Source organism: Macrobrachium nipponense, chromosome 17, assembly GCF_015104395.2.
Source record: "Macrobrachium nipponense isolate FS-2020 chromosome 17, ASM1510439v2, whole genome shotgun sequence".
Taxonomy (NCBI): Eukaryota; Metazoa; Arthropoda; class Malacostraca; order Decapoda; family Palaemonidae; genus Macrobrachium; species Macrobrachium nipponense.
In genome coordinates, this window is record NC_087210.1 from 26,559,128 (window position 1) to 26,571,270 (window position 12,143).

General features: G+C 43.6%; 1 protein-coding gene across 2 annotated transcripts in view; it reads left to right on the plus strand.

Annotated features, from left to right (window-relative positions):
• LOC135196143 (equilibrative nucleoside transporter 4-like) overlaps positions 1-12,143 on the plus strand; it is a gene marked incomplete in the record, with an annotated part of 265,861 nt that overhangs the window by 136,901 nt on the left and 116,817 nt on the right. For both annotated transcript variants that reach the window (XM_064222693.1, XM_064222692.1), the window contains 1 exon segment: positions 11,576-11,819. In XM_064222693.1, coding sequence (XP_064078763.1) covers positions 11,576-11,819 — 244 coding nt within the window.

Consider the following 12,143-nt stretch of genomic DNA (forward strand, 5'->3'; position numbering starts at 1 on the left):
TAAAGTACCTGGGCATGCTGATATATACAGTAGCAGAAACCATAATATGTATACCAATATGTCAAACTGGAAAATTTTTAAGATTGTGATAAAACTTTAAAAAACCAAGTATAAAAGAATTTATTGGGTTTTTCTTGAGTTTTAACTAAGAAAATAGGCTGTTTTTTAGTGTTTTTATAGGGGTTCCAAACATTCGCGGGTTCTAACTATTCACGGGGGGTCTGGTACGCATCCCCCGCGAATACAGGGGACCACTGTATACGCAACACGGACAAAGCCGCGATGTTGCCATTCATACCAGTGAGGTAGACCAAGAAGTGGTCCAAGGAAAAACCTGTGGCTAACTAATCCCGTGACTGCTGCTCTCTGCAACTAAGGGATACCCCACCGTCCATACCTAACAGAGGCGCCATTAACTGGTTATTGGCGGCAAAATCTGGTTATCGGCACCGTAAGTGTCATAAATTGCCAAATTTCAGTTAATGCTGGTATTTGCCTATCATCAGTCCCATCGGAACGGAACCCCCGCTGATAACCGGGGACTGCCTTTACTGTCTCTGATGACCACCATGTACATTTGGAGACTTCTTCAAAAGAGACATTTCTGAAGAAGGCCAACAACATACATACTTCCCTAATATTATGCAACCTAGGAAAGGAGTGTGGGTTTGATTTTTAATAAGATACACTTAAAATTAGTCTTTGCCCTTGTAGAGAGAGTGATTTATTAATGTAGGGTGCAGGTAAATTGGACCCTCTTGGATGGTTGCCGTGACCTCCAGGTAAACCTTAAGTGCTTGAACTGGGTACTTTAATGTTTTGTCTGTTAAATTGAGTTTTCATATAAGAATAGGAGATTTCCTTCTCAAAGGATCCTCATTTTCGGCCAGGAATGATTGGCCAGGGGACAATAATAATTGATTATCAGCAGTTTACGTGAGGTATTGTCCTCATCTAAGAAACCAAGTTCACTAAGATGGGCTCCTGATGCTAATGCAATCAGGAAGATTGCCTTTTGTAGCATGTGAGTTGTGGTTGTGTTTTGTACACGGAATTGAGGGGTAGATAGAAGTCTCAGTACCTTGTTCAGGGACCAAGTAATTGTAAGTCTTTCAGGAGTGGTTCTTTATAAAGCAAAGCACTGCAGAAGGGAAGTGACAACTTCTGTGCTGGAGTCAATCCCGAATCCATAAAGCAAGGGTTCTTTTTAATGATGGGCACTAAAATTATTCTTAGCCCTTGTAGAAAGAGTGGTTTATTCATGCCAGGTTGCAGGAAAATTGGACCTTATGGGATGTTTACCGTGACCTCTAGGTAAACCTTAAGTGCTTGAACTGGGTACTTTAATGTTTTGTCTCTATTAAGGAATGCTACCCTGTCTATACACTCCACATGTACAACTTTGATCATGGTTTCTCTCATTAATTAGATACTTCCCATCAGAAGAGAAAATGCACATTGAAGGCATCTTGCCAAGGATTATCAATATCATCAGGGGGAGGATATTGGAGTCCTTGTTATATTTTGATCTGATGTTTGTAGTCTGAACTGGCCATTTTGTTGGTTCCAGTTGAAATTCTAACCATAGACCTTGTTTGGGCAGAATTGGTTTCTACTCTCCCTTTTAGGCTGAAAGGGTTATCTAAATTAGTAATATATTGTGGAACCGAAGTTCAAAATTCAATGGGCTCCACAATCCACCTTACGGTGCCGTAGACTGGTCACTGATGCCTTAGACAGAGTCATGGCCAATATTTTACCCTAATACGTATGTAATAGTAACTGTAATAAAAATGTGGAATTTCATTTGCCTAATCCTTACTATGGTCTACAAATTTTTAATGTCAGAACTTACAGGTAACACTTTGCCTAGAGAGAGAGAGAGAGAGAGAGAAAAAGGCACCTTTTTCAGAATGCTTAACATTGTAAATTTTCATCTCCATTGATATTGTCTTCCTCATCTTAGTGGCACTTCCTAACCTCTTTCCCTCCATCTCTTTATTTATCATATCTTCTAGTTAAATAAGATAAAAAAGTAAAAGAGAATGATAAAAGTATCATTAGTAATGTTATAGTTGTTGTTAAATGCTACAGCCATAAACGGCTGAATGAAAACGGTTGTTTTTCTGTGAACAACTGAATCTAATCGGATAATAACTATGTTTAACTTGCATTTCAGCCATCGTACGATAGTAACAAATTACTGTAGTTGTGTTACAAATGACGTTAATTAAGTAGAATAGGACAGATATATTTTTACATTACGTATACTCTTATTCACTTTTGAGAAAATATTGGCAAGGAAACGTACGTATTGCTAAATTTAAGCTGCAGTTGTAGCTGAAACTGAGAAAACAATGTTCACACTGCTAATGACTATAAATTATCTTGCATCAGCAACATGGATGAAACTCGACTGTAAATAGTGTAAAAGACAAATACGTAAAGCTTATATCATGATGAAATATGATGAAAAAAGTGAATGGAATCTGTTAATTTTTTTTACACAAAAGCATGCTCCAGCACCATTTATTAACTAAAAAAAATATCAATCTAGTTCACAACAAGATATATTTAAATCATATTTCAACTTAAAAACACTTCAGATATATTGAGGAATTGCAGCTTAAAATTGATGCTTACCTCCCGTCAATAGAAACAGCAATCTGATCTAGCCTTACTACGCTCAAAGCCTTTTGTTTGCACTTGGATTGTTTGGTCCATAGAATGGACTTTGTAGTGTCAAGATCCATTATGTTCTTAAAACTTCCTTCTATGCATCATCTTAAGGTAAATATGTATATTTAGCCTTTATATCTACCCCCCCTCCCCTTCCCGACTGACTCCTAAGGGAGATTTTTCTTGATTGCAGTTGGTTTTGTAATTATAAAATTTTTATCCGCAGTATATTTGAAAGAGTCTTTGTTGAACATCAGTTATCATTGATATTGATGTGAGTATAGTACTAATGCTTACTAAATACTTTAAAATCCAGTTTATTTGTACTGAATTGACCTTTCTCTTCCTCTCCTGTAGGTAACTTTTGTTTTTGTCTATTTTTCTGTAAGTGCCATCTAGTTTCATATTGAAGTCTAACACTTTCATTGTCAGAGTACTACATTTTCTGAAGCCCTGTGCAAATTCATATTCCTTGAAGAATCATTGTTCAATTATTCTTTAACTTGCATACAGCTTCTTTTGTGTAAAGCCTTGCTGGTGATTTAAGGAATGAGGCAATCTGATGTTTGTTGCTTTTCTTTAACTGTTAACTTTCAGTCAGTCTCAAGAGTTTTGAGGTACTGCCCCTTTCTGATATTATTTCTTGAAATGAACTCTTCAGACTCATAATTTTTCCAGTACATACTGTATTTGTATATATAGTAGCAGAATGATCCTGAAGCTTGTGGGTTGTTGCATCCACACACTTGGTTGCATTTTTTGTTTATTCTTGAAGTATTAAGGGATTTTGACGTAAGGAAAAATCTATTCTGGGCGATTGGTTCGTGTCGCCAGCGAAATATCCTTTAATCCATTATTTCTAAGGTAAATGTACTAACACATACCAGAGAATAAATAAAATAAAGAAAAGGTCAGTACAACTGACTCGCTCACCCTCCAAGAGGGTGTCGGTATGAACACTATGGCGAGTGAGACCACTACCACGAACCGCTTGCCAATAGAAATCTCCCACTACAAAATCCCCACTAGAGGGGAGCCGACCCACAGAGTGGGCAGCAACTACTACTACTCCATCCCATGCTGCCGACTGCTGCGCCTCTGGTGGCCATCCTGAAGTTAGCAGACAATCTTGAGCGATGGGATGGGCAGGGCGATTTCGCTGGCGACACGAACCAATCGCCCAGAAATAGATTTTTCCTTACGTCAAAATCCCTTTTCTGGGCTCAGTTCGTGTCGCTGCGCGAAATCGTACCAGAGAAATAGCACAAGATTGTAAAGAATAAAATAAATAGACAAAAAAGGGTCTCAAATAAAAGATAACATAAAATAAAGAAATATAATTGCTACTAGATATACATATACACAATGATACAAAATAGAAATATTACTTAAAATTAACTTAATGTTAATAATATTTCTTAAAATTAACTTAAATGTAACATATATATACAGGGCTTACATGGAATATATGTTGAGATTAGTATCTGTGTATAGTTATTATGTACAAAGAAATCAAAGCAATTATAACAATAAACTGAATAGAACAAACTTCAATAATAATATAATAAAGGAATGTATATGACTTAGTATACAAAACCCGTAACCATTGTAAATACGATGTGTCCCCCTAGCAATAAAAATAAGGGGATCACATCAAAGAGATCATTATATACAATCAATTGTGAGTGACCCTAGCAAAAAAATAAGGGGCACTCACTATACCATCATAAGAGCAGCTAAGACTCAAGGTAAACGTAGATGAACATGGCAGGTATAGACGACTGTTGGGTGAGATAGGTAGAAAGGAGGACTGGATCTTCTACTAAAGATTAAGCAGAGTCGGGGGAAACTATGTTACCCGCCGCAACTGCTGAAAATTTCAGAGCTTCCAAGGACTTTAAGTAATGACGCTTAAATACTGTCGGCGATTTCCATCCAGTATATTTTTTCAAATCATCGAAATTCATGTGTTGGAAATAGTTAATTGAGGTGGCTACTGCCCTGACATCATGTGCTTTAGGGAAGGAGTCAGGATTGGCTTGCTTAATAAAGTACAGGATCTGCTGCCTGATGCCTTTAATAGATAAAGTACCACCTTTTTCTCTCTTAAAGAGAGGACCCGATGAGGATGAGAGGTCCTGGAACAGAAAGGCTCGTAAGGTTGATACTGGGCAAAGAGAAATATCTTGTGGAAGGGGTACAACCTTCCATGGTTCCCACCTCATCAAAGGGTCTTCATTCTTTGCTATAAAACTACGTTCCGGAGAAAGTAGAACTTCCCCTGTGGAAGAAATTCAACATGATCCGGATCCTGGATAATGCCGACAGTTCTGAAATTCTAGCTCCTGAAGCCAAGCTTAATAAAAATAGAGTTTTTTCTTAAGAGCATTATAAATGAACATGTGTCATTATCTGTTTCTGAAGCCAGCTTTAGAACATCATTTAAGAACCATGATACTGACGTAGGCCTTACAGAAGGTCTAAGTCTAGCACAAGCCTTGGGGATAGACGAGAAGTAAGAGTCTGTCAAGTCTATGCTGAATCAAATTGGAAAAATCTTTTTCAAGGCTGACTTGTTTGTCGTAATAGTGCTAGCTGCTAAGCCTTTTTCAAATAAAGATCTGAAAAAGGATATAGCTGAATTGATTGTCATGATTAATAAATCTGATTCTCTCAGGAAGGTTGCTAACTTTTTGACTGCAGCATCATACTGTCTCAAAGTTGAATCTCTTTTATCAGATTCCAAGAAGAGAATATTTTGAGGATCAATATTCGCATCTCTTTTAGCCGCAAACTTCATGAAATCCATAAAGTTAGGGTTTTGAGAATTCCTGAGGAAGCGAACACAGTCTTCGTTTGCACTGACTGGGAGAGCCTGGGATTGGGAATTCGAAGAGGACGAAGACCCAGTTCCAGAATGAGAGGGTACCAATTGCTCTTCGGCCAGTCGGGTGGGGCTACTAGAGCACTTGGACCCTTGAACGTCCTGAGTTTGTTCAGCACCTTCAGGAGAAGATTCACTGGAGGGAAGACATAAATCTTCTCCCAGTTGTTCCAGTCTATGGACAGGGCGTCCGTGGCATAGGCCAGAGGGTCCAGGTTGGGGGCCACATAACATGGGAGTTTGTGGTTCGCTTGGGATGCGAATAGATCCACTTGTAGACCTGGAACCTTCTGAAGTATCCACTGGAACGAACTGTTGTCCAGTGACCATTCCGACTCCAGAGGAACTGAACGGGATAGAGCATCTGCTATGACGTTTCTCACTCCAGCTATATGGGTGGAGGAGAGGTGCCAACTGAACTTGTCCGCCAGGGAGAAGATGGCTACCATGACATGATTCAGATGACGTGACTTGGAGCCTCCTCTGTTTACACAATGGACTACCACTGCGCTGTCTAAGACTAGCTTTATGTGGGAGTTCTTTGGCGGACGTAACCTTTTTAGAGTCAAGAACACCGCCATTGCTTCCAGTACGTTTATGTGAAGCTGACGGAACTGGGGTGACCAGGTTCCTTGAACTATTCTTGAACTGAGAATATCCTCCCCAACCGCTTAATGAAGCGTCCGTGTGGATGGTAATCCCCGGAGGAGGAAACTGAAGGGGTACTGAGGATAATTTGTCCCTGGACCTGACATTTGCTCGTGAGCGCCAGATTCTGGTTAGGTCTTTCAGTTTGGCTTTCATCAAGATGTTTGTCACTGATGCAAACTGGAGTGGAGCCCAGAATCCTTTCCTGGGTTCTCCTTGAAGCAAGTTTGTGTGCTAGAAATTGCTTTACTGACTTCGCTATTTCTTTTCTCTTGGCTGATGGAATCGACAGAGTATGGGAGGATAGATTCCATTGAATGCCCAGCCACTGAAAGTTTGACTCTGGAGTGAGTCTTGATTTGGTCCTGTTTATCTTGAACCCTAGATATTCCAGGAACCGGATTACTTTTCGTGTTGCTTTGTGACTTCCTCGACTGTTGGAGCCCAAATTAGCCAATCGTCGAGATACGCTACTACCATGATCCCTTGCGATCTTAGTTGTTGGACGACTACTTCCGCCAACTTCGTGAACACCCTGGGTGCTACGTTGAGACCGAAGGGAACTACCTTGAAGGAGAATGCCTGATCCCCTATCTTGAAGCCCAGATACGGGCGAAAGTGTCTTGCAATAGGGATATGATAGTATGCGTCTGTAAGATCGATAGAGGTGGTGACGGCCACACGGGAAGTAAGGTCCGCAACCTGCGAGATGGTGAGCATCTTGAACTTGTCGCAGCGAATGGCCAAGTTTAAACGGGACAAGTCTAAGATTACCTTCTTTTTTGTGAGCCTTTCTTTGGAACGCTGAACAAGCGCCCTTGAAACTTTAATCTGTTGACTCTCGCTATGCTCCTTTCTGAAGGAGGTCCTCCGCATACTCCGTCAATTCTTTGGATGGAAGTTGAAGGAAAGGTCTGGGTGGAGGCGGCTTCGCCACCCAACTCCAACCCAGGCCTTTTGACACAATGCTTTGTGCCCATTTTTGCTGAATCCCCACCTGTGGCGAAGAGAAACAGCCTCCCTCCTACCTGGAAGTTCTCATTGATGTTGGTAGCCTCCGCTGCCTCCCCGGCAAGTGTTTTCCCTATTAAGGGACCTTCCTGATCCTCTCTGACGAAAGGATCGCTTACCTTTGCCTTCCCCTAACCCGAGCGACGGATCATGCGTGCTGGAAAGGCCTGGCCTTCGAACACTTGGTTGAAGGCTGGGGAGACGGCGTAAGAGGTGGAAGGTTGAGGCTGGGGGGAAATCACATAAATAGGCTGTGATTGGGCCTTGGAGGTAGGGTTGGGCTGCCTGCACCAACGGAACAGCCGAAACAGGCTGGGGAAACCGTTGCTGTTTCTTCTGGTAAGGCTGGAAACGTCTGGGTTTCTTCTGAGCCTTACCCCTCACTGCTTGATCTTGGCGTCTCTTTGCAGTGAGACCCCAACGATCCTTAAGGCTTTGGTTAAGCCTTGTAGCCTCTGCCTGGACCTCCTTTACCATTGCATCTGGGAAGAGGTCTGCTCCCCAGATGTTTGATGAAAGCAACTTATTCGGTTCATGCCGAATAGTTGCTTCCTGGAGGACATGCTTCCGACAATTTGTTCTGGCTGTGGCGAACTCGAACATGTCAGACTGCACCGTTTGAGTCAGTGACTTGGTGATCAGCTTGAACAGTGGCTCGGAACCATAAGAAATGTAGCCACCTCTGTCATGGCCATGGTGTTGAGAGACCTGGCCAGCCTAGACTGGCATCAAACTCTGCCTGAATGAGGCTTGTCTGGAAGTCTAGGCAGCAGTTCTCACCAAACTGCTCCTAGCACAGTCTGGTTTGAGTTGCCCGCAGGAAAAAGTGTTGGGCAGGTCTTCCCACAAATCTCCGGTTGAGGGAAGTAAAGGAGATGTAGGGTCCGCTTCCTTTAGCTGCGGTAACGACTCCCCCTTTTGGGCCGCCGGGATAGTGACCGTAGCTATCTTGGTAAGGAAAGGAAGCGGAGTTCCCTCTTCCATTGTGAAGATGGTGAATGGACTCTTAAAAGGTTGTATTTTCGTATTCGAACAGTCCATGTCCTCTAAGCACTGAGCCATCTCTTGAGCCTGGTCACTGAATAGAGGACCGTCTCTTTAGGGACCTTGTCATCTCGCGTCATAGCCGCGGCAGTGAGCCTGGCGTAGCCGATGAACGGCGGTTGGAGATCCTCCGGGTAGAACTCGAAGTCCTCAATCCTTCGAGTTCCACACTCCGGGATAGAAATAAGTCCGTCCTGGAAGGGGGCGTATGACGCCACCCTCCAGGGGTTGTTCATAGAGAACGGAGGCAGAGAGTCATGTGGTGGCAGCTGAGCTATACCTGAGCCGAAAGGTGGGGGAGTAGCTAGCGGAGCCTGGCTTAGTCCGGCGATAATGTTGTCCTGGGAGTTGATCCTATCGGACAACCGGGAGAACATCTGTTCCATACTGTTCTTGAGAGAACCAACCAAATCCCCCATGTGTTGCAACAGGCCAGCATTGGGATCCAAAGCCGGAGCTGCTGCGGAGGTGGTCGGGTAGCTCTGAACAGGAACCAAAGGAAGGGGAAAAACGGCTGACTCCGCTGGAGTATGTGATCTCTCCTTGGAGGATCTACTCCTTGAGGATTTGGAGCCGGACCCAGAAGCTCTAGACCTCTCTGCTCCGGGGTTTGTAGCCGGAGACTTGCGAGATGTTGACGCCGACGACGTCTTTTTAGACGACGACGACGTCTTACTCAGGGTTTTAACTACCGTTTGTCCTTTGACCTTAGGTCTAACGGAGGCATCAGGAGAAGTATAAAGGAGCTCAGCTCCTGTAAAGCCTTGGAAGGAAGCTGGAGAGTTTGCAGGAGTAGAAGATCCAGTGGCGCCCAAGGGAAGCCCTTGGGCGTCCAACGTACTCACCTCGACCAACAGGTCGTCAACACCTACCATCGGTTCAATATTTAAGTCCAGTGTCGCGACTTCCGACGAGATGTCCTGGCCTGGTTCAGTCAACGAAGCGGCGAGCTGCTGCTGAATTGCCGCCATAGTCGGGGCTGCCTCTGCTGGGTCGACGTAGCCCGTTGACTTGCCGCCGGGGAAGATCAAGACCGCCAACCTCTTTTCAAGGATGTAGGGCTGTCCCTTGGCGGCGTTCTTCCCAAAACCGCCGACCCAGGCCCGCAGGGTTGCCAGTGCGGTGTCTCTAACAGCGGGAGCCTGGAAGAGAGGGTATTTGTTAGTTTTTTTAAGTTTAAATTTAAAATTAAAACTTAAGTAAAAGGTTAACTTAAAATTATAGAGGATGCGAGATCCCATATAAAACCAGCTTAAGTTTAAGATAAGAGATTAAAATTAAACTTAAGAACTATAAACTTGTAGGGATTGGTTAACGGAGTTGGAAATACTTACCCCGTCTAAGAGCTGGCTCACCAGATCATAGCAAATCGTGCAGGTCTCGTGAAACCAGACTTGAAGGTTCCCGTGCGGAGTCGCGCATGGGAGCATGGGGATCTGCAGACTTCATGCCCACAGGGGTCCTGGAGCATGGCATTACATCCCGGATGCTCACAGTTGGTGGTCTGTAAGTGAAAAGATACATGAGCATCCTAAAAGATATCACTTACAGGCTAGAGGTTAAAAGAACTCCGCTGCATGCCGGAGCGCGAAAAAATTTTGGGCATAACCCCTCCCTTATTGCCTGAATAGGCTATAACCCCGGAGAGATCCGGTGTGAGCAGGCAACGGAGGGATGGTTTAAGGTAGCTTAAATTAAACTTAATATAGTTTAAATTAAATACTAAATCTTAAACCTATATACATTGAACGTACCGGACTAAGTCGGTGCGTGGTGAGTCGTTTCGCGATATCAGTGCGACGGAGTGGTTCGTAAAGACCAACTGTATGCCGCAGTCCGCCCGTCAGGGTGAACTAGCACCTTTCCACGTGGATGCCGGAGCTCCGGTAGATAAAGAGCACCAGTAAGGTGGGAAAGGGCGAGAGGGCAAACAGACTCGCGCTAGCAACGGAGCGACGGAGTAACGGCGGAGGGGGGAAAGGCCAGTCCCCCCCCCCCTTAGTCATCCGAGCGTGCCGAGAAGCTAGAGAGGTCGAGTCCAGTCTGGGTCTGTCCAGCCCCCTACTCCCTCCGCCTAGGGAGAGAGGGAAGGCGGGCCCCGGGTATTGGAGCGAGCGTGGGCAGACCCAACCCTCCCCCCGGCCCTATGGAAGGGCGGGAGGGAGGAAGGTGACTGGACAGGCGTCTGGCTGCTCCATGATCACGGAGCTGACCACGGAAGCGGTAACTGTAATACAATGAAACAATACAGCCTAGGATAAAACAACCGACTAATCAGAGAGATGCTATAGAGAAGCAACGAATCGAAGAGCGGAAGCATAGTAGAACATAACCTAGGCTACGTGAAGCCAGACGCCGTACACTAACATAAGACATAATAAATCAAATTACTAAACGTAAAGAAAGAAAATAAAACAGTAGGAGAAAAAATCCAGGAGTGTACGACTAACTCGAAAGAAAGTCTGCCACTCAAAGCTAGCCGGGGCCGATACTAAGAGCTGTGGCTAGGGTCTGGATGGAAGATGCCTACGCAAGGTGAAAAAGACATGCATGCATGACATAAACCTCGTAGGCGTACCCTTAACATAAAACGGATAACTAATAATAGAGCGTAACGAAATAAGGGAAGGTTCTGGGTATGGAAGACCAAGAACGAACCCGCCACGACGAGGCAGAACAATGCTGCCATGCTTCCGACCTAGAGCTCGTATTTATACCTAAAAAACGGTAAATACTGACTCAGCCGAAAAAACCAAATAGCAATAATCACTGATTACTTAACTTAGCTGCTGCGATGGCTGTACGCTCCATGACGAATCACAAATTCCAGAAAAAAGGGCACAAAAACACAGAGCAAAAAAGGGCACGTGTATCTACAGTGCGCTAACTGAAAAGGATGGCCACCAGAGCGCAGCAGTCGGCAGCATGGGATGGAGTAGTAGTAGTTGCTGCCCACTCTGTGGGTCGGCTCCCCTCTAGTGGGGATTTTGTAGTGGGAGATTTCTATTGGCAAGCGGTTCGTGGTAGTGGTCTCACTCGCCATAGTGTTCATACCGACACCCTCTTTGGAGGGTGAGCGAGTCAGTTGTACTGACCTTTTCTTTATTTTATTTATTCTCTGGTATGTGTTAGTACATTTACCTTAGAAATAATGGATTAAAGGATATTTGCGCAGCGACACGAACTGAGCCCAGAAAAACTGTGTTTTAAGTTATAATGGCTTAAGAGTCATAATCTTTTAGATTTTATTACTGTTAGCTTTTCTTAATCTAAGTATATAATTAAATTAATTCACAGTTTTAATTATAGGTTGATGTGGCAGGTGGTGTAAGTGGTGAGGGAAGTGCTGAAAGTTCTTATGGTGGAACAGTGACACCATCTGATTCTGTTGCCACTTTCCACTCGGCTGCAACTCTCCCAGTGTCTGCATCCATAGATCCAATTTCATCTTCATCACCCAACTACAGGGTTGAACATGTGATCGTGGGAAGAGTGAGAGGAGGTTATTCATCCACTTACACAAGATCTATTAGGATGTGGTCAGCTATTAAGAGTAAGTACATTTTTGCATAAAAATTCATCATTTAAGAATTACAAGATTATACTCATTATAATTTGTATACCATTTTCCATACTGTAAGCAAACCATTACCTAACCCAGCTTTACTCAGCTTATTGGGAGCTGATAACTGCATTTACATGTACTAATTACGTACAGGATAGTGAACTTGCTACTATATGAAGTGAGAGATTCCCACATTTGTGGAAAACTCTTGTGTCATTTATTTATATTTGGTTGGAATGACAAACATCATCTTGTAATGTGCTGTTTGTAACTTTTTTGGTATGTTTAGCCCCTTCCACAACTATGTATATG